General features: G+C 45.8%; 1 protein-coding gene across 3 annotated transcripts in view; it reads right to left on the minus strand.

Moving 5' to 3' along the window:
* Nucleotides 1–593: 593 nt before the first annotated feature.
* HMOX2 (heme oxygenase 2) overlaps nucleotides 594–22,087 on the minus strand; it is a 36,304-nt gene continuing 14,810 nt past the window's right edge. For 2 of the 3 annotated variants that reach the window (XM_025859043.2, XM_025859044.2), the window contains exons 2-6: nucleotides 4,780–4,905; nucleotides 3,436–3,553; nucleotides 2,520–3,011; nucleotides 1,400–1,526; nucleotides 594–1,307 (exon numbers count right to left, since the gene is read on the minus strand). In XM_025859043.2, the coding sequence (XP_025714828.1) occupies nucleotides 1,180–1,307; nucleotides 1,400–1,526; nucleotides 2,520–3,011; nucleotides 3,436–3,553; nucleotides 4,780–4,865 (951 nt within the window). In that variant the 5' untranslated portion in view covers nucleotides 4,866–4,905 and the 3' untranslated portion in view covers nucleotides 594–1,179. Of the gene's footprint in view, nucleotides 1,308–1,399; nucleotides 1,527–2,519; nucleotides 3,012–3,435; nucleotides 3,554–4,779; nucleotides 4,906–6,028; nucleotides 6,126–22,087 lie in introns of all 3 variants that reach the window. The other variant, XM_073899579.1, reaches the window with a different exon arrangement.

Below are 22,087 nucleotides of genomic sequence, written 5' to 3' on the forward strand. Positions count from 1 at the left end.
TGCCACGGCAGATGCCCACACTGTCTGCAGGGTGGAGCCCCCTGGCTTTAGCTCAGGGTCATCCCACCCTGCAGGCAAATACCCTTGCTCCCTTAAGCAAGACCGAGTCACCGGGGCTGAGGCTTCTGGTCTGAAGGCTAATGGGGGGCAGCTAGTCAGCCCCCAGGTACTGAGCCAGCTCCACCCCTACTAGCCCTCATCTGAACTGTGAAAAATGGGTAGGCTTGGTCAGTAGTCGAAGACAAATGTTTTCCCTGCCATTTAACCCTTTTCTGAATAAAACTTTTGCAGATCCTCAATATATAAAACAAGAAACTGATTCCTATCAATAAAAATATTTAAGTTCACATTTGTATTTTAGACAAAGATTGTTATAATACAAGTATATACTTTTTATCCTTACTTATAAACAAATTGTTTCAAAAAGTAGGAAACCTCCCAGGCACTTCCGAGAGAATCACAAGACCAGATTGTGAGACACAGTGGCTTTGCTCTGGGCAAAGGGCTGTGAGGTGACCAGGGGTGTTGGGAGCACAGGAAGAGCAGGAGTGGCTGAGAAGGATAATGCTGGCGCCAGGAAAGAGGGAGGCAGCTGTCAGAGTCCACTTTATTGAGTGCTGTAGCATTTACACAGGTCAAGGGAGGAGATAGGCCACAGCTAAACAGACTCCCCTCTTCTGGAGTTTCTGCTTGAGAGGGTGAGGATTGGCTGTTCAGGACGGAGCTCCCCAGGCCTCTGAGGTAGGGTGCAAGCCACCCCTCCCTCCCACAGAGCTACAGCAGTGTGGGCTTGCTGGCTGCTCTGTTCCCATCAGGGGAAAGGTACCCACCTAAATGCTAACATAAGGAAGTATGAAGGGAAGGAGCCTCAGGGTGAGCAGTGTGGAGGCCCCTGGAGCAGAGCTGGCTCCAGAGGCCCAGGCAGATCTGCTGAGCTGCGCTGGCTGCTCCCAGGACCATGGCCTAATGGCTGCAGGAATGGTGGGCCTACAGCCAGCTCAGCGTCTAGTCCACAGAGAGGACGCTACAGGCAGAGGCTTTAGCGTCTGGCCTTTATTGGTTTTCTCAAAACCAGCATTTAAGAAAAGTCACCTGAGGTGGTAGTTTAGTCACCGGTGGAGGTGGGGGCAGGCCAGTGGTCACTCAGGAGGAGGGCGCCAACGTGGTACGATGGGTCCTTCACATGTAGTACCAGGCCAGGAGGCCAGCAACCAGGGCCACACCGGCGGCCAGAATGAACTGCAGGCTGGGCTTACTCAGCACAGCCAGGGCTGTTCGGAAGGGGCAGCTGCTGCCCTCCAGGGCACCTGTGTGGCAGCACCAACAGGGGACATGGCATCAGTGGGGAACATGGACACAACCCACCCCGGGAGGAGAGTTCAGGACAGGCAAGACCTACCTCTGTCTGATTTAGCAGCATAGTAGGGGCATTTACGCACATCTCCTTTCCCATCGTGCACGGGGAGCCCGTCCTCCAGGGTCTCTTTGGCCAACAAGGAGCCAGCCTGGTCCAGTTCATCAAATATCTGCAGGGGCAGGGGATGAACAGCCATCACTTGACTGTGTCCACTCTGCTTTCGGAGAAAAATCTCTTTCTTCCCCCATGCAGAGGGAGCTAGAACTGGTGAGACTTGCTCAGGAGGGCAAACCAGTAAGTGAGCAGCCCCAATCAGCAGCAAGGACAGCCACACCAACCCAACACTTCTCTCTGGCCCAAGCTCTGAGAGGTGTGACCACACCTATGCTCAGCATCCCACTGCTGCTGACTGTGGTGGCTCTTCCCTGGGCACTGACCAGACAACACAGCCCACAGCTGAAACTACCAGGGCAGAAACAATGAGGAGAGAACAAAAGTGCTGCCCCAAAACACCCTGTGAGCACTGGCACTATGCCATTTTCAGTGGCTAGGTATTTTTAGCAAGAATGACAGAGAAGAACATGTGAAAACTGAGGCCCCACCAGGGCTGACCCATCCTAAGTGGCCCTTGGAGGCTTGCTAATGTCAGACTAAGCCAGTGGGCCTGCACTGGGGCCGGTGCTTCACTCCCCCCAGCCACGGCCACTCTCCTGGTGCTGAGGGCTGGCCTGGGTTCCAGGGATGGAATCAGCCTCCCCAGGCTTGGCCCCATCTAAAGGCTACTTGTAAACGGAGTTCTGCTTCTCACTCTCCTTGGTTCTCTCCATGAACTTATCAAGTGGGGCTTTTCAGAACCCTCGCTAAAAAGGAGGAAATCCACTCAAGACCAGAATCCTATGGGCAGAGAGAGGGAGACAGCTTCATTTTCCCAAAACCCTCTGTGCTAGGGCCTCGCCCTTCCCAAAGCAAAAACACACAGGCTGTCTGTCAAACAAAGTGGAGCCACCGCTGGGCTCATGCCCTCTGTGGCCTATTTGGTCCTTCCACTTTCTCTCTGGCAGGCTACAGCTCATCTGGCCTAATGCACTGACGCCCGTTCAGGCAGCTCTGGATTGGCGCCCACCATCAGAGCACCCCCCCGCCCCATGAGCCCCAGCAATACCTGCATGTTGTACTCAAAGGCCCTATTGGCCTCCTCCACAATCCTCTCTTTGGTCTTCAGGTTCAGGTCCAAGGCATTCATCCTAGCCCGGTACAACTGCTTGAACTGTTGTGCATTGTCCACGTTCTCAAAGAGATAGAACTGGGTCCCTTCTCCTGTGCTGGGGAGTTTCAGGGCCCGCTGGGCCACCTTCTTCAGCACCTGGCCCCCTGAGAGGTCCCCCATGTAGCGGGTGTAGGCATGGGCCACCAGCAGCTCCGGCTCATTCTGCCCCACATAGTGGATCCGCTCCACGTACTTTTGAGCAGCCTCAGAGCACTGCACCTTCTCCCCCCAGTCCTCACCAAAGAAATACTCCATGTCCTTGGTCAGTGCCTCCTTCCGGTGTAGCTCCGTGGGGAAGTACAAGGGGGCAAACGCTGGGTGGTCCTTGTTGCGCTCCATTTCTTCCTCAAGGGCTGAATATGTGAAGTAAAGTGCAGTAGTGGCCAGCTGTTCAGGGCAATGGGGGAGACCATGGGATAGGGCTGTCAGCCTTGACCAGCAAGCACATTTCCTGAGCCCACCTGCCCCCGCGTCTGAGGAGCCACAAGTGAAGGCTCCAGCAGTGTGCCCCCATCACCCCAATTCCCCAGAAGCCCATTTTTATAGTGAATTATTTCACACACTCAGGAAACTTTCATGTTCCTTAAAGGACTGACATGGTGAATTCTTAGGAACATGGATACCTCTGCTTCCTGCACACTACACCACTATGCTCTTCTATTTAAACTTCGTGAAAACCACAATCTGATGTCAAAAGAGTGGAGAATGGGTAGAGAAAGGCCCAGCTTCCACCTCCGAGTAGTTCCAAGGGGATCTTCCTCATGGGACTAAGGGCCCCAACCTGACCCTATCCACAACCAAGGACACCAACCTTAAACAGCTCCTTCCTTATGTTGCCTTTCAAGAAGTCCTTGACAAACTGGGTGTTTTCTGCCCGGTCATGTGCTTCCTTGGTCCCTTCCTTCAGGAGCTCAGAGAGGTCAGCCATCCTGTGGAGATGCGGGGAGGGGTGTGTGTGTGTGTGTGTGTGCGCGCGTGCACATGCATGTATGAATTAGCCCTTTCTCGTCTCAGGGTGTCCCCCTACTGAGCTGGAGGCAGAAGCTGCTCAGAAACTCCACTCCAGCATCAATACAGGGTCTTGCCAGAGAGCAGGCAGATGTGAGTTGGCCCCAAGGACTTGGGTAACAAGGGGGATGACTGTGGCCTACTCCTTAACAGTGTCCGTGTATCTATGAACCACCCAAATAACAATGCTTTGCCTCTGTGGCCACCTAGTGCCTAAGGAAACACATACCTCTAATCCCACCACAGCGTTTGCTGGCTTCTCCAGGGAGCAGCCAGCCTTGGGGAACGTGTCTGGCAGAATCCGTGCTGCTGTGATGGACTCACAGTGGCTGTCCCAAGGCAGCCTTGCTGCCTTCCTCCCACTTTCCATCCACAGCCTTTTCAGGACTACATGGGGCTGGGCCCAGGTTAGGATCAGAATGAGACGGGCCAAGGCAGTTGGAGCCAGGACGCAGGTCTGTATCACTTAAAATGACACAGGATGCAGTTGCGCTGATAGGTGCCACAGCCAGTACACGACAAGGCAAACAACGCATGACCCTAAAGATGGACACACCGGGTAGCAGCTCACGCGGTCCACACAATCTATCCACCAGAGTGACAAAAACTTGGTCCTTCATGGCCCACCCTCCCTCTGCTGGCTTCTTTAGTAGAATCATTTATTATTAGCAATTATTTCAAGATATAAAAAAGCACTTTGTCAGTGACAGGGCTACAACGAGAATAAGAACAATGAAGAACAGGCTTTGGTAACTTGAGGCTTAGCATGAACTGTCCCTACCCAGTAAGAAAAATCCCTGGAGTTAGAGCTACTCCCACATTCTAAGGAGCGGAAAACACTGGTCAAGGTGCCAGTTTTGCCTAATGACCCTTTTTCAGCACAGAAAACAAAACACTTAGGGTTTTAAGAAGAAAAAAGGATCAGAAATACCATCAAATTCCATTCCTCAGCACTCCTAGCAGTGCCTGACCTGCTTCCTTGGGAACAAAGGGGGAGAATGCTCAAGCAGCCCAGGGTGCTGTGTGCTATTCCTCTCTGCAGTCCCAATCAGGTGTCCTGGGCAGCTGCAGCAGCACAACACGACCCCAACCACACCCCGGCGCCCTAAGCCCACAGGACTCAACACAGCCAGCCCCCACCACTCACCTGGTGTGGTTCTCTTTCTCTGAGGCCCCAGAGCTCTTTTTCTCCGACTCATCGACCCCCTCCGCAGTCTCTGGTTCCGCTGACATCGTTGCCGAGTGTGATTCCTGCGCGCTCACTCTTCTGGTCCTGAGGAGACACAAGGAGCTGGTGATGTGGCACCCATGGTGCCACTTCCCCCAAACACCTGCTGGTGCTGCTCTCATCTGAGCCAATATAATGGAGGAGTCACCCACGTGCCTTAGAGTGTTTTCTTTAAAAAATAAAGCTCTGCCATTACTGGGACCATTATCTGAGCATGGACAAAATCTGAATATGGACAGTGGATTAAGTAATAGCATCATAATGATATTGAACCTGCTGATTTTTATAAATTGTACTGTAATTATGTGCGAGAATGTCTTTGTTTTAGGAACTGTATCCTGAAGTTTTTAAAAGTAAAGGAGCACACTGTCTGCAAGTTACTGTAAAATGGCTCAGAATGTGTGTGTGCGTGCATATACGTAATAGAGAGAGAGAGAGGGAGGACATACCAAGTAAAAGCAAATGAGGCAAAAGGCTGGTGGTGAATTTGGATAAAAGGTACGCAAGAGTTCTTTGTACCATTCTTACAACTCTTCTGTATGTTTGAAATTATAACAAAATTAAAAGTTACGTAAAATACAAAATAACATCACAGATAAAACTTAGAACAAAAACAAGAAGCGGCGGGTACTGTGGCTCTGAGTCGGGCAGCAAGGGCATCTGGGCTGGCCCGTCCCAGCTGTCACCGGCAGGCCAGCCTTGTGCACAGAGCAGCCCGAAAGGCACTAGACAAGCGGTACATGGAGTCACCACAAGGAGACCGGCCCCAGCCTACCCCTGACTCTGTCGGGCTGAAGGAAATAAAACAAGCTAGCCAGTCAGTTCCCAGTGCTGCTGCCAGGGCCAAGCCTTCGTCAGCCAGGGAAACAGAGTCCCGCAAGACAAGCTAACCTCCCACCCCCGGAGGCCTCTATCTGGCAGTGCACAGGAGCAGCCCATCTGGGGAACTTTCCAGATGAACAGCAGCACAGTCGCACCAGCTACTAAAGGAACTTACAAAACCAGAGCTACTCAATCAAGCCAAGGAAAGAAGAGACCTTCATTTTCTACTTCCACCAGTATCTACTTATGGAGCATTTTCTACATGATCCACCCAGAAACAGGAGTCTAGGGGGACAAAAAGTACAAGTAATGGTCCTTCGAAGGTATAAAGAAAATAAAAACCTACCTCCAGGGGGTGAAGCAAGATGGCGGAGGAGTAGGAGACCTGGATTTCGTCTGGTCTCAGGAATTCAGCTGGATAGGGATCAAACCATTCTGAACACCTACGAACTCAACAGGAGATCGAAGAAGAGAGTAGCAACAACTCTCTGAACAGAGAAGCGACCACTTACTGGAAGGTAGGACGTGCGGAGAAGTGAATCCGAGGCGATTGTTCGGGAGGATAGACGGTGGGGGAGGGGGCCTCCATCGGCCACTTCCGGCAAGTGATAGAGCCGCGGAGCACAAAATCGGAACTTTTAGAAGCCGTCTCCGCTGAGGGACGTCGCTCCAGTGGCTAAGCGGGGGGTGGAACCCTCGCGGGACAGTGTGGTCTCAGGACCCTCGGGGTCACAGAAAAAACCGAGGGTGCCTGAGTGCAGCAGAGCTCCCAGGTATCGGCGCAGGGAAGCCAGCTGCAGAGACAGAGCCGAGGCCCGGGCTCTCAGCTCGGGGTTGCCATAAACTGTGATCCACGGCCCAGTCGGGCCACTGCTCCTCCAGCAGGACCTAACAAGCGGCAGAGCCGGGAGACTCCCCTTCCTCCCCGGGGAGGAGCGGCGCGGGAACGCACCGCAGGGATCTGCTGGGTTTGGAGACTCCACACGGGGTCGGGTGCCAGAGATAGAAACGCTCAGTCACAGGCCGGGTGAGCACGGAGTGCGGCCGGAGACCGGGGAGACGGGAGTGACTGCTTTTCTCTGGGAGCGCACTGAGGAGTGGGGCCCTGAGTTCTCAGCTCCTCCGGGTGGAGATTGGGAGGCCACCATTTTCACCCTGGTCCTCCAAAGCTGTACCAGAGCTTGCAGTGAAAAAAAGCTCCTGAGAGCAAACCCGAGCAGCTTCCTTAGCCTGGACTGACAGGGGCGGGGCAATTCCGCCTCCGGCAAAGACATTTGGGAACCACGGCAACAGGCCCCTCCCCCAGAAGATCAGCACGAACAGCCAGCCAAGACCAAGTTTACCGATCAAGGAGAACAGTAGAACTCCAGAGCTAGGGGAATACTGCACAGAGAATTCATAGCTTTTTTACCATGATTCATTAGTTTTTCAAAGTTAATTTTTTAACTGTTCTTTTTTAAATTTTTTTCCCCTTTTTCAACCAACATCTTATCAATCCCTTCTTTAAAACAAAACATTTTTTATTTTTCATTTTTAGAGTCATATTTTATCGCTTCATACTAGTTACCCTTATTTTTGGCATATATATATAATAAGTTGTTCTCACTTTAAAATTTTGAGATACAGTTTCTTCTAACAGATCAAAATATACCCTAAATCACTAGCGTATGGCTCTGTTCTAGTCTCCTGCCTGATCACATTCTTCTTTTTTTAAATCTTCTTTCTTTTTTCAAACAACTTCCTACCTTATCAATTCCTTTTATAAAATCTTTTATAATTTTCATCTTTACAGTCATCTTCCATCCCTTCATTGTATCAACCCTTATTTTGTACATATATGTCTTTCTTCCTTTGAAATTTTAAGAAGCACTTTTTTCTAACAGACCAAAATACACCCAAACTCTAGTGTGTGGCACTGATCTACGCACTAGCCTGATCATATTTGATCATATTCTGGGTTTTTTTGTATTTTGTTTTTGTCTTTTTCTTTTTTTTCTTTTTTCTCTTTCTTTTTTCTTTCTTTCCCTTTCTTTTCCCCTGGTTTCAGGTCTTTTCTGATTTGTATAGAGTATATTTGCTAGGGACGTTGTTAACCTGTTAGCATTTTGTTCTCTCATTCATCTGTTCTCCTCTGGACAAAATGACAAGACGAAAAAAATCACCTCAGCAAAAAGAACAAGAGGTAGTACCATCAGCCAGGGACCTACTCAATACGGACATTAGTACGATGTCGGACCTAGAGTTCAGAATCATGACTTTAAAGATACTAGCTGGGCTTGAAAAAAGCGTGGAAGTTATTAGAGAAACGCTTTCTGGAGAAATAAAAGAACTAAAATCTAACCAAGTTGAAATCAAAAAGGCTATTCATGAGGTGCAATCAAAAATGGGGGCACTGACTGCTAGGATAAATGAGGCAGAAGAGAGAATCAGTGATATAGAAGACCAAATGATGGAAAATAAAGAGGCTGAGAAAAAGAGAGAGAAACAACTACAGGATCATGAGGGCAGAATTCGAGAGATAAGCGATACCATAAGACGAAACAACATTAAAATAACTGGGATCCCAGAAGAAGAAGAAGGAGAGAGAGGGGCAGAAGGTATATTGGAGCAAATAATAGCAGAGAACTTCCCTAATGTGAGGAAGGAAACAGGCATCAAAATCCAGGAGGCTCAGAGAACCCCTCTCAAAATCAATAAAAATAGGTCAACACCCCGACATCTAATAGTAAAACTTACGAGTCTCAGAGACAAAGAGAAAATCCTGAAAGCAGCTCGGGAGAAGAGATATGTAACCTACAATGGTAGAAATATTAGACTGGCAACAGACCTATCCACAGAGACCTGGCAGGCCAGAAAGGACTGGCATGATATCTTCAGAGCACTAAACGAGAAAAATATGCAGCCAAGAATACTATATCCAGCTAGGCTATCACTGAAAATTGAAGGAGAGATAAAAAGCTTCCAAGACAAACAAAAACTAAAGGAATTTGCAAACACGAAACCAGCCCTACAAGAAATATTGAAAGGGGTCCTCTAAGCAAAGAGAGAGCCTAAAAGCAGCATAGATCAGAAAGGAACACAGACAATATACAGTCACAGTCACCTTACAGGCAATACAATGGCACTAAATTCATACCTTTCAATAGTTACCCTGAATGTAAATGGGCTAAATGCCCCAATCAAAAGACACAGGCTATCAGATTGGATTAAAAAACAAGACCCATCAATATGTTGTCTGCAAGAGACTCATTTTAGACCCAAAGACACCCCCAGATTGAAAGTGAGGGGTACAAAACCATTTACCATGCTAATGGACACCAAAAGAAAGCTGGGGTGGCAATTCTTATATCAGACAAATTAGATTTTAAAACAAAGACTGTAATAAGAGATGAAGAAGGACACTATATCCTACTTAAAGGGTCTATCCAACAAGAAGATCTAACAATTGTAAATATCTATGCCCCGAACATGGGAGCAGCCAATTATATGAGGCAATTATAACAAAAGCAAAGAAACACATTGACAACAATACAATAATAGTGGGGGACTTTAACACCCCCCTGACTGAAATGGACAGATCATCTAAGCAAAAGATCAACTAGGAAATAAAGACTTTAAATGACACACTGGACCAAATGGACTTCACAGACATATTCAGAACATTCCATCCCAAAGCAACGGAATACACATTCTTCTCTAGTGCCCATGGAACATTCTCCAGAATAGATCACATCCTAGGTCACAAATCAGGTCTCAACCGGTACCAAAAGATTGGGATTATTCCCTGCATATTTTCAGACCACAATGCTTTGAAACTGGAACTCAATCACAAGAGGAAAGTCGGAAAGAACTCAAAGACATGGAGGCTAAAGAGCATCCTACTAAAGAATGAATGGGTCAACCAGGAAATTAAAGAAGAATTAAAAAAATTCATGGAAACCAATGAAAATGAAAACACAACTATTCAAAATCTTTGGGATACAGCAAAGGCAGTCCTGAGAGAAAAGTATATAGCAATACAAGCCTTGGGGTCTCAAATACACAACCTAACCCTACACCTAAAGGAGCTGGAGAAAGAACAGCAAATAAAGCCTAAACCCAGGAGGAGAAGAGAAATCATAAAGATCAGAGCAGAAATTAATGAAATAGAAACCAAAAGAACAGTAGGACAGATCAACGAAACTAGGAGCTGGTTCTGTGAAAGAATTAACAAGATTGATAAACCCCTGGCCAGACTGATCAAAAAGAAAAGAGAAATGACCCAAATCAACAAAATCATGAATGAAAGAGGAGAGATCACAACCAACAACAAAGAAATACAAACAATTAGAAGAACATATTATGAGCAACTCTATGCCAGCAAATTAGATAGCCTGGAAGAAATGGGTGCATTCTTAGAGATGTATCAACTACCAAAATTGAACCAGGAAGAAATAGAAAACCTGAACAGACCTATAACCCCTAAGGAAATTGAAGCAGTCATCAAAATTCTCCCAACAAACAAAAGCCCAGGGCCAGATGGCTTCCCAGGGGAATTCTATCAGACATTTAAAGAAGAATTAATACCTATTCTCCTGAAACTGTTCCAAAAAAATAGAAATGGAAGGAAAACTTCCAAACTCATTTTATGAGGCCAGCATTGCCTTGATCCCAAAACCAGACAAAGACCCCCATCAAAAAGAATTACAGACCAATATCCTTGATGAACATGGATGCAAAAATTCTCATCAAAATACTAGCCAATAGGATCCAACAGTACATTAAAAGGATTATTCACCATGACCAAGTGGGATTTATCCTTGGGCTGCAAGGTTGGTGCAACATCCACAAATCAATTAACGTGATACAATACATTAACAAAAGAAAGAACAAGAATCATAGGATCCTCTCAATAGATGCAGAAAGAGCATTTGACAAAGTACAGCATCCTTTCTTGATCAAAACTCTTCAGAGTATAGGGATAGAGGGTACATACCTCAATATCATAAAAGCCATCTATGAAAAACCTTCAGCGAATATCATTCTCAATGGGGAAAAGCTGAGAGCTTTTCCCCTAAGGTCAGGAACGTGGCAGGGATGTCCACTCTCACCACTGCTATTCAACATAGTATTAAAAGTCCTAGCCACAGCAATCAGACAACAAAAAGAAATCAAAGGCATCCAAATCGGCAAAGAGGAAGTCAAACTCTCACTCTTTGCAGATGATACAATACTGTATGTGGAAAACCCAAAAGACTCCACCCCAAAACTGCTAGAACTCATATAGGAATTCAGTCAAGTGCCAGGATATAAAATCACTGCACAGAAATCAGTGGCATTCCTATACACCAACAACAAGACAGAAGAGAGACAAATCAAGGAGCTGATCCCATTCACAATTGCACCCAAAACCATAAGATACCTAGGAATAAATTTAACTAAAGAGGCAAAGGATCTGTACTCAGAAAATTATAAAATACTCATGAAAGAAATTAAAGAAGACACAAAGAAATGGAAAAACATTCCACACTCATGGATTGGAAGAACAAACATTGTGAAGATGTCAATGCTACCTAGAGCAATCGACACATTCAATGCAATCCCCATCAAAATACCATCCACTTTTTTCAAAGAAATGGAACAAATAATCCTAAAATTTGTATGGAACCAGAAGAGACCCCGAATAGCCAGAGGAATATTGAAAAAGAAAAGCAAAGCTGGTGGCATCACAATTCCAGACTTCCAGCTCTATTACAAAGCTGTCATCATCAAGGCAGTATGGGACTGGCACAAGAACAGACACATAGATCAATGGAACAGAATCGAGAGCCCAGAAATGGACCCTCAACTCTATGGTCAACTAATCTTTGACAAAGCAGGAAAGAATGTCCAGTGGAAAAAAGATAGTCTCTTCAACAAATGGTGTTGGGAAAATTGGACAGCCACATGCAGAAGAATGAAACTGGACCATTTCCTTACACCACACACAAAAATAGACTCCAAATGGTTGAAAGACCTAAATGTGAGACAGGAGTCCATCAAAATCCTAAAGGAGAACATGGGTAGCAACCTCTTCGACCTCAGCTGCAGCAACTTCTTCCTAGAAACATCACCAAAGGCAAGGGAAGCAAGGGCAAAAACGAACTATTGGGATTTCATCAAGATAAAAAGCTTTTGCACAGCAAAAGAAACAGTCCACAAAACCAAAAGACAACCGACAGAATGGGAGAAAATATTTGCAAATGACATAACAGATAAAGGGCGAGTATCCAAAATCTATAAAGAACTTATCAAACTCAACACCCAAAGAATAATCCAATCAAGAAAGGGGCAGAAGACATGAACAGACATTTTGCCAAAGAAGACATCCAAATGGCCAACAGACACATGAAAAAGTGCTCAACATCGCTCGGCATCAGGGAAATCGAAATCAAAACCTCAATGAGACACCACCTCACACCAGTCAGAATGGCTAAAATTAACAAGTCAGGAAACAACAGGTGTTGGCGGGGATGCGGAGAAAGGGGAACCCTCCTACACTGTTGGTGGGAATGCAAGCTGGTGCAACCACTCTGGAAAACAGTATGGAGGTTCCTCAAACAGTTGAAAATAGAGCTACCATACGATCCAGCAATTGCACTACTGGGTATTTACCACAAAGATACAAATGTAGGGATCCGAAGGGGTACGTGCACCCCAATGTTTATAGCAGCAATGTCCACAATAGCCAAACTGTGGAAAGAGCCAAGATGTCCATCGACAGATGAATGGATAAAGAAGATGTGGTATATATACACAATGGAATATTATGCAGCCATCAAAAGGAATGAGATCTTGCCATTTGCAACGACATAGATGGAACTGGAGGGTGTTATGCGGAGTGAAATAAGTCAATCAGAGAAAGACATGTATCATATGACCTCACTGATATGAAGAATTCTTAATCTCAGGAAACAAACTGAGTGTTGCTGGAGTGTTGGGGGGTGGGAGGGATGGGGTGGCTGGGTGATAGACATTGGGGAGGGTATGTGCTATGGTGAGCGCTGTGAATTGTGCAAGACTGTTGAATCACAGATCTGTACTTCTGAAACAAATAATGCAACATATGTTAAGAAAAAAGAAAAAGAAGACAGCAGGAGGGGAAGAATGAAGGGGAGTAAGTCGGAGGGGGAGACAAACCGTGAGAGACAAACCGTGAGAGACACAAACCGTGAGAGACGATGGACTCTGAAAAACAAACTGAGGGTTCTAGAGGGGAGGAGGGTGGGGGGATGGGTTAGCCTGGTGACGGGTATTAAAGAGGACACATTCTGCGTGGAGCACTGGGTGTTATGCAAACAATGAAACATGGAACACTACATCAAAAACTAATGATGTAATGTATGGTGATTAACATAACAATAAAAATTTAAAAAAATAACCTATCTCCATCTCACCCCACAGATAAACTCATTGCTAGTATGTTGGTATAAATCCTGAGTTTCTTCTAGGCTTGTAATTACATTTTCTTTATCTTTTCAGATATTATAATAAATGGCTTGCTCGGCATGCTTTTTCTGAACCTTCACGCCTTTAGATTTAGCTTTTATACAGTGGGATTAATGATAGGAAGGATTAAGTGAGAACAGGGAAGGTAGTAAGGCTTTTATAGCACAGTGCCTACCACATGGTAAGCACTAAATATTAGATATTATTACATTTGTATTTTGATAGAGGCTTTTTAAAAAATTTTATTTATTTATTTGACAGAGACAAAGCGAGAGAAGGACCACAAGCAGGGCAAGTGGGAGAGGGAGAAGCAGGCTGCCCACTGAGCAGGGAGCCCGATGTGCGGCTCGATCCCAGGACCCTAGGATCATGACCTGAGCCGAAGGCAGACGCTTAATGACTGAGCCACCCAGGCCCCCCCCTTTTTTAAAGATTTTATTTATTTATTTGACAGACAAAGTGAGAGAAGGATGTATTTTAATAGAGGCTTAATTGATGTTGTCCTAGAATGCTTAGAAAATAAAGAGCAGAAAGTGAAATGAACCAGGCAAAGATATACATGGTATCACTTGTATGTGGAACCTGAGAAAAAGATTTAAGGGGTGCCTGGGTGGCTCAGTCGGTTAAGCATCTGCCTTTGGCTCAGGTCATCCTGGGATCGAGCCCCACGTTGGCTCCCTGCTCAATGAGGAGCCTGCTTCTCCCTCTCCCTCTACCTACCACTCTGCCTACCTGTGCTCTGTCAAATAAATTCTTTAAAAAAATAAAAGTTTAAAAATAAAGATTTAAGTCATAGAAACAGAGTAGAATGGTGGTTGCCAGGGGCTGAAGGTGGGGACAATAGGGAGAGGTTGGTAAAAGGGTACAAATTTTCAGTGACAATTAAGGCCTGAGGACCTAATGAACAGCATGGTGACTAGAGTTAATAATAATTTACTACATAATCGAAATTTGCTGAGAAGTGTAGCTTTTAAGCATTATTACAAAAGAATATGTGAGGTGATGGATGTGGATTCAATTGTGGAAATCCATAATTATAGACCATACTGTACACTTCAAATATATTGTAATTTACTTGTCAATTATATCTCAATATGCTGGAAAAAAAAACAACCCAGAATATATAGAAAATGGGACCTCTTATCTCCAAATCAGATATACTCTCATCTCCAATAATAATGATGAACTGTGCAGTTCATTAATGTTAAGTCCAGAATGTGAAGGTAGGTGGTCATCACCTGGAGAGAAGAGTATTCAGAGAGGCTTCCTGGAGAAGAGAGGGCTTACCCAGGACCCTCAAAGACAGACAGCGTTTGGGTAAGAGAGGAAGGGCCTCTAGATCAAGGAACAACATGAACAAAGTAAAATGGGACAGACCACAGAGTTGATGTAAGGCTGCCCAGCTATGCATCCTGCGTTCTTTTACCAAGGGGCCAAGGTAGACTTTGTCGACTGCAGAATAAGCCCCACACCAGCTTGTCCACGCTGACCTCTTTTTACAGACTTTTAAGAAAGAACATCTCAGCTCTATGTCCTTGGGGACCCTGAGAGCCAAGATTTATCCTGGGCCACTCAGCACGCAGACTGCTGAGAGAACAGGGAGCTGGATGGGAGCTGAGGGCCACCCAATGCAGGAAACAGGGCAGAGTAAAAGGTCCCAGAGCCTCTAGACAGGTGGAGGTGCATGTGGCCATGCAGAAGACATACCCCAGGCAACTGAAGACTGCAGGTCCCACATGCTGCTTGCATGTGAAATTAAAAGTAGGCAGACGGGTGCCTGGGTGGCTCAGTTTGTTAAGCCACTGCCTTCGGCTCAGGTCATGATCTTGGAGTCCCGGGATCGAGTCCTGCATCGGGCTCCCTGCTCAGCGGGGAGTCTGCTTCTCCCTCTGACCCTCCCCCCTCTCATGTGCGCTCTCTCTCTCTCTCAAATGAATAAAATCTTTAAAAAAACTAAAAAATGAATAAAAAATAAAAGTAGGCAGACAAGAACAAGTGCAATCTGGTTGTCTAGGTTACTAGTTATGGTAAGTTAGGTAAACTTCCTGCACCTAATTATCATGCTGCACAACAGTGATTATATATGTGATCAAATCTGATCATTAATTGTTTTGTTTGATAACTGCACACTCTGGGAGGGCATGGTCTTGCTCTGGGAGGGCATAGTCTTGCTGGAGCAACAGAGCCTTTTGCTTATCTTAAAAATACAAAAGGGAGAAGAGCGCCTGGGTGGCACAGTTGGTTAGGTGTCTGACTCTTGGTTTGGGCTCAGGTCATGATCTCAGGGTCCTGGAATCCAGCCCCCGCACTCAGCAGGGAGTCTGCTTAGGTTTCTCTCTCCCTCTGCCCCTCCCCCAACTCTCTTGCACATGCTCTCTAAAATAAATCTTAAAAAAAAAAAAAGTAGGAAGGGAAAGCCATCTTCCACAGAGGTCTTCTCCTTACCACTTTGTGCCAGTCTCCCTTTGGGTACACTTTCCTCCCACCTTCCTCAACCCCAGTCCTGCCTGAGAGCCCCTAATTCCCTCCTCTCAGCTCAAAGGAGGCCCAACTCTGGCTCCAGACGGAGGGCCACAGCTGTCTCTGGTGGAGTTCTAGAGCCCAGAAAATAACAAGTTCTCAACAAACACTTTCTGAATAAAAAATCCAAAGGAGGGGCACCTGGCTGGCTCAGTCGGAAGAGCATGCAACTCTTGATCTCAGAGTTGTAAGTTCGAGCCCCACACTGGGTGTAGAGATTACTTACATTAATAAAAACTTTAAAAAAAAAATCCAGGGGCGCCTGGATGGCTCGGTCGTTGGGCGTCTGCCTTCGGTTCGGTTCGGGTCGTGATCCCGGGATCCTGGGATCCAGCCCCATATCAGGCTCCCTGCTCAGCGGGAAGCCTGCTTCTCCCTCTCCCAACTCCCCCTGCTTGTGTTCCCTCTCTCGCTGTGTCTCTGTCAAATAAATAAATCAATCTTAAAAAAAAAAAAATCCAAAAAGGCAGGCAGGCAGTGTTCTCATGCATACTGCCAACAACATGGCATCTGTGGACAACAAAAAGTTATCTGCTATTGACTACTTCAATAGTCTTCTAAACTCCAAGCATGATTTAACAATTTTGTTTTGAATGAAAAATAGATATGGTCCTACTCCAATTAGAGGCAAGAATACTAAGTCCTTAATGTGAACTAAAAGCACCATCTACACAGACGGGAAGAAGGTTCTGGGGAAAGCTCCATTAGCACATTCAACCCACACATGCAGGGCCCAGGGAAGGCAGCCTTTGTCCACCCCTGTGGCCTGGTCACTGTTCTTCAAGGGAGTGGCTGTGTGGGGCAGCATGTAGAAACCACCTTGCAATGTCAGAAACAGAATTCATTTCATTCTCTGAAAAGCTACGTGTCCAAACTTGGTCTGACTGGCCTCTACACTTGGATCCTTTTTTCTTTGCAGCAACCACTGGAATCCCTAGAAAATCAGAGGCCAAATCATAAACGTAGAGATTTTCTAGACTTCAACCTCTCATTATCAACAGGCTGCTGCCACACTCCCCCTGGGGTCTGCTTAGGTTTTTCTCTCCCCCTTTTGTTGTTGAAAAACAACAACAAAAAAATTCCACTCTGGGAAATACACTTCAAGATGTATTAATAGTAATCTGTACCAAAATGGTAGGTAGCCATACTATGATGTTAGAAAAAAAGTCACACAGCCTAACAATACAGGGTAGGATTGCTCGAACGACAGTAAACAAAAGAATCTTGGCACAGATGGGAAAAGTTGATAGGCTGCATTCACTATGGAAAAGTCTACATACACTTGTTTTACCTAAAGGACTCAAAATACTGACTACAAGTTATGTGCAAAAGTATGTAAGTAAAAGTGGCACCTGGATGGCTCAGTCGGTTAAGTATCCGACTCTTGATTTCAGTTCAGGTCATAATCTTAGGGTTGTGAGATTGAACCCCACATGGGGCTCTGTGCTCAGCTGGGAGTTGGCTTACAGATTCTCTCTCTCCCTCTCCTCCCACTCGCACACGTGTTCTCTCTCAATCTCTAAAATAAATAAATCTTAAAAAGATATACATCTATATACACAAAAATGAAAAAACAAAGTATCTAAGTATACTGATAACAGGAAGGCAGTTTGGAAAGGTATAAACACTTGCTATTTGTTTGACTTTTTAGCTAATTGGCTCCTTCTTTTATATAAAGTGGCCCAATTATCTTGAAGAGTGGGGGAAAAGATGGGGAAAGAAGAGAGGGAGAGAGACAAAGAGAGGAACTGGACCAAGCAAACCAGCTAAGGTAAGATACTGCACTAACTAGTCCATAGGAAGTCACCTGGGCCTTTACTTTGCTTTTACAAATTTCAGAAAGGTCCACCTGCCCTCTGTATTTTAATTCCAGAAAACTGTGACCCTCTGTTTATAAAATCTACCTCCGTAACTCCCGTACTAGCTGTTCACCTGACACAGGTTTTTACTCCTGTACCAGATCTGACAGAAATAGCAACAATGTCCCATCACCAATGTTCCTTCCAGCAAAGGTCCTGTGGACCTGCCCCGCAGATCCAGAACACTTATTTCAAAGCCTTTGTTCCTGGTAAACTGCAGGCTCAAGGCACTAGGGCTCTTGAAAGAACAGATGTGTTCAGGACTTTTTTTATTATATCCTCCTCCATGGACACGTCCTACAAACCTCAGAAAGCGCAATGCTGCCAGACAGGACTACATTATCACTCATTCCCCATTTGGTGATTCAAAAAGCCACAGGTGCGCCTGGGTGGTTCAGCTAGTTAAGTATCTGACTCTTGATTTCGGCTCAGGTCATGATCTCAGAGTCATGAGACCAAGCCCTGTGTCAGACTCCCATTCGGTGGGGAGTCTGCTTGAGATTCTTTCTCTCCCTCTCCCTCTGCCCTTCCCTGCGCTTGTGCTCTCCCTCTAAAATAAATAAATCAAAAAACCCAAAAAGGCACAAAAAAGACTTAATCTGTAATAATTCTTTTTCCATTTTGATTCTTTTTCTTTGCCCTGGAAAACCACTGAAGAAGGGAGCATGTTGCTGAGCTCAGCCAGCACTAGACAGCAAGGTGGGGGAAAGAGTAAGAAAACGCATGGCAACCAGCTCCCTGAAATTAGAACAACTCTCCCACTCCGGAATTGACAGTGACCAGCTACAGATGCCCACAACATTAGCTAGTGTTGTTATCCCAATGTGCAGAGGAGGAAACCGCCACAGGGAAGGCGTAAGCAGCCGCTCAGACTCCTATACTGGGTCCGCCATAGCTCCCACCCCTCCCCACTAAACAGCCTGTGGTTGGGCACCAGGAGTCCCTGCTTGCTTACCAGAAGGCTGTTCCCAGCTCAGAGTTTACTCCTGTATAGAACTGGCATTACATTAATAAGACGTGATTATTCTTCGGCTTTCACAAGTGCTGTCATCGTTGTTTCCCCAGTTAAACCAGAAGCTTCCTACAAGACGGATCATCAAAACTCCCTCAGACTCAGTTTCTCAGAGTCCAATGCCACATTCCAAATCACTTACAAGTCAGTACCCTGGGGAGTCTCCAACTTGAGTTGTAACTGTTGTAGATGCACAAACAGAATGCCTACTGAGAATGCTAGCTAAATGGGGGTGGGACAAGAAAATATTGGTTAAATTCTAAAATACCAGGGGTGCCTGACCGGCTCAGCTGGAAGAGTCATGCGGCTCTTGATCTTGGGGTCGGGAGTTTGAGTCCCACTCTGGGTGTAGAGATTACTAAAAATAAATAAATACCAAATAAAGTAATAATTTTAATTGGGGAAAAATTTTTTGATTGGGTATTAGGCCTCTAACTGGTATGTAATCTGGTTTTCTTTCTTCATATCTCCCTCCCTTCCTCCTTCCCTTCCCTCTCTTTCTTATGGTCTGAATTTTCTACCTGATGACCTGTTTTGTGTTTCCCATGCCTCTAAGCTGGCCAAGGCCATTCTCATCCCATAGGGCCCAGTTAGGCTGGGTTCTGCATTTACCCAGCTATGTTGTATTTTCTCTACTGCTCCCCTCCCGGGGCTCCAGAAGGCCCAGGGTCTCCCCTGTAGTCCCTGCCTCAGCTGTTCTCTTCACATCAAAGCTGGGCACTGGCTCCCTGGCCCCCTCTGAGCCCTCCAAACAGGCCCAGTTCAACGTGCACTCCCCCGCCCCAGGAGGCAGCTTCTCACCCAAGTGCCTATGAGGGCAGGCACTCCACTGGGCTCTGCTTACTTTTCTTAGCCAGTACTAGAAGTAATGAGGACTCCAGTTTCTTTTCTTTCTTTCTTTTTTAAGATTTTATTTATTTATTTGAGATGGAGAGAGAGCACAAGCAGGGGGAGCAGCAGAGGGAGAGGGAGAGGGAGAAGCAAGCTCCCTGTTGAGCAGAGAGCCCAATGTGGGGCTCAATCCCAGGACCCTGGGATCATGACCTGAGCCGAAGGCAGGATGCTTAACCGACTGAGCCACACAGGGGCCCAGGACTCGTTTCTTTTATCTGAAGGCTTACCTCTGGTCACTGGTGCAGGTTCCTTCCCACTGCCCATAGTTTTGTGTGTGTCTTCTACTTTTGCATTCAATAAATACCTTTTTTTTTTTTTTTTAATTTTTTTTTTTTTTTTGTGAGAGAGAGAGAGAGAGAGAACAGGGGCAGAGGGAGAAGCAGACTCCCCGCTGAGCAGGGAGTCCGATGTGGGACTCGATCCCGGGACTCCAGGATCATGACCTGAGCCGAAGGCAGTCGCTTAACCAACTGAGCCACCCAGGCGCCCTCAATAAATACCTTTCAATAGCATACATCTTTGTCTATGATCTCACCTCACTCACTTATATTGTGACATTCAGGAGGGTCACAGTTCAAAAATAATATACTACCTCTCACAGAAACCATGTTCATTATATGCCCCATAGATGTTAGAATACAAGAATCCCAGACTCTCTCTTTCCTGGATTATAGGATCTGTTCCTTCGCTATATGCCCTAAAGGCTTTTCATTATTTAAGTGAGAGAATACGTGTTCCCATTTACCAATACCATAATCAGGCCAAGTCAATTCTTAATGATGCCACAAAGTCCCATGGGGCCTCAGCAGATATAAATAAACTGTTTACCTAAAAATTCTTTTCTGAATATGTGTCAACATAAAAAGAGTAAATTCTAACATCCTCCATATAAACCCTTTATATGATCTGGGAACAAAGAACCCTAGAGCTACTATTGAGAGAAGAAACCGGGGACAGGAAGGTACATCCCTTCAGAGCTCCAAATCTCTCTATTTTTCACCTGTAGGAATGAATACTTGCCCAGTGTTCCATACCAAAAGACCAATGGGAGGATCAAATAAGATAATGACTGTGAAAACACTTGATAATAAATGTTAAATGATACAAATGCTACAAAAGGAATTGAGTATGAACCTAGAACTATTTACTAGCTGGTCTGCCCTAAACGATTGAGCTTTTCAAACCTTACTAGGACACCAGGAAACTCTCAAGAGGAGGAAAAAGCCCTGTTCCTGGATATGGTGTGGACAAGAATTTGTTCTCTTTGGCACGGTTTACAATCCAGCATTGATTGCACCAAGGGCCAGTTTTGCATGCCATTCAATGAAAGGACATGCAGAAGTGCCATCTACCTTAGGTAAACAGCCACTTGACTGGCCCTGCTCTGCTCCCAGACTTCAGGGAACCTGGAATGTAGAGAGGGGCAAGGGAGTGACACTCATGGACCTGTCAGTTTACTGGGGCACTTCTGGGCTCCTGCTAACTACTGATTATTGCTATAGACTCAGCTCACCTTTGGGAATGGAAAGGCAACCGGGCCTTGCACACAGGGCATGGTCTTTAGAGCTTTAAAGATTTAGGATTGAGATCTGGACTCCCAATGTTTAGTAGTTGCATGGCTGTAGTAAGTCATAACTCCTTGAAGGCTGAGTCTCCTCATCCATAAATAGGGTAACTCCCTTTGCCTCACATTTTCAAGTGCGCTGTAAGGACTAAATGAGTTAATGTGTATATAAGTGTTTCATGAAATGTAAAGCTGCCTCAAATGTTGATGGTCTCTTACTGAAGAAGTTGCTGAAGAAAATGAGCAGCTAAGGGGTGCCTGGATGGCTCAGTCGGTTAAGCATCTGCCTTTGGCTCAGGTCATGATCCCAGGGTCCTGGGATTGAGCCCCCACATTGGGCTCCCTGAGGGAGCCTCCTTCTCCCTCTCCCTCTGCCTGCCACTCCCCCTGCTTGTGCACCCTCTGTCAAATAAATAAATAAAATCTTTAAGAAAAAAAAAAGAAAGAAAGAAAATGAGCAGCTGAGTGATTACGAAACACTGAGAAAGATGACAAAATCCCCAGTGAATCAACAGATAATTCTGATCAAGTCACACCCAAGGTCTTCTGAGTTGGCCCTCATTCTCTGGCGGTGCCAGAAAATGGGAATACCTGTTCTTTCCAAGGAGAGACATGTGACCACTGCAGCTAGAAAATCCTCATTGCAGATGCTGGCTGAGCCAGATGCTGGGAGCAGTGGGTCGGGGTAAATCCGCTCTAACCCAACAAGGCACCTGATAAGAGGTGCCTCCCAAAACTCTGAGGAAACCATATCATCTATGTCAACAGCTTTTTAGTTTATACAAGGAATGGCCTGGAGTCTCCGCTGAACTCTGGTGCTGCCACTCCTCAGGAAATCTTACACACAACCTTCATCCCTTTCATTTTAATCACTGGGTGAATTCAGTCCCACAGTTCACTGACTGGATGACTATTAACCTCTTGATAAAGAGTTTCAGACAAGGAATCCTGGGAAAGTAGAGACTCCAGGGACACAAAACTCTTGCATCAGATTTACTAAGTACACATTTGCACATGTGGACAATAAGCAACCTGAAAACAAAACAACTAGTCCAAAGGCACTAGCCTCTTAGTAACCTCAAAAACTGA

Source organism: Callorhinus ursinus, unplaced genomic scaffold (assembly GCF_003265705.2).
Source record: "Callorhinus ursinus isolate GAN/ISIS: 27379988/994484 unplaced genomic scaffold, GSC_fseal_2.0 scaffold13, whole genome shotgun sequence".
Classification (NCBI taxonomy): domain Eukaryota; kingdom Metazoa; phylum Chordata; class Mammalia; order Carnivora; family Otariidae; genus Callorhinus; species Callorhinus ursinus.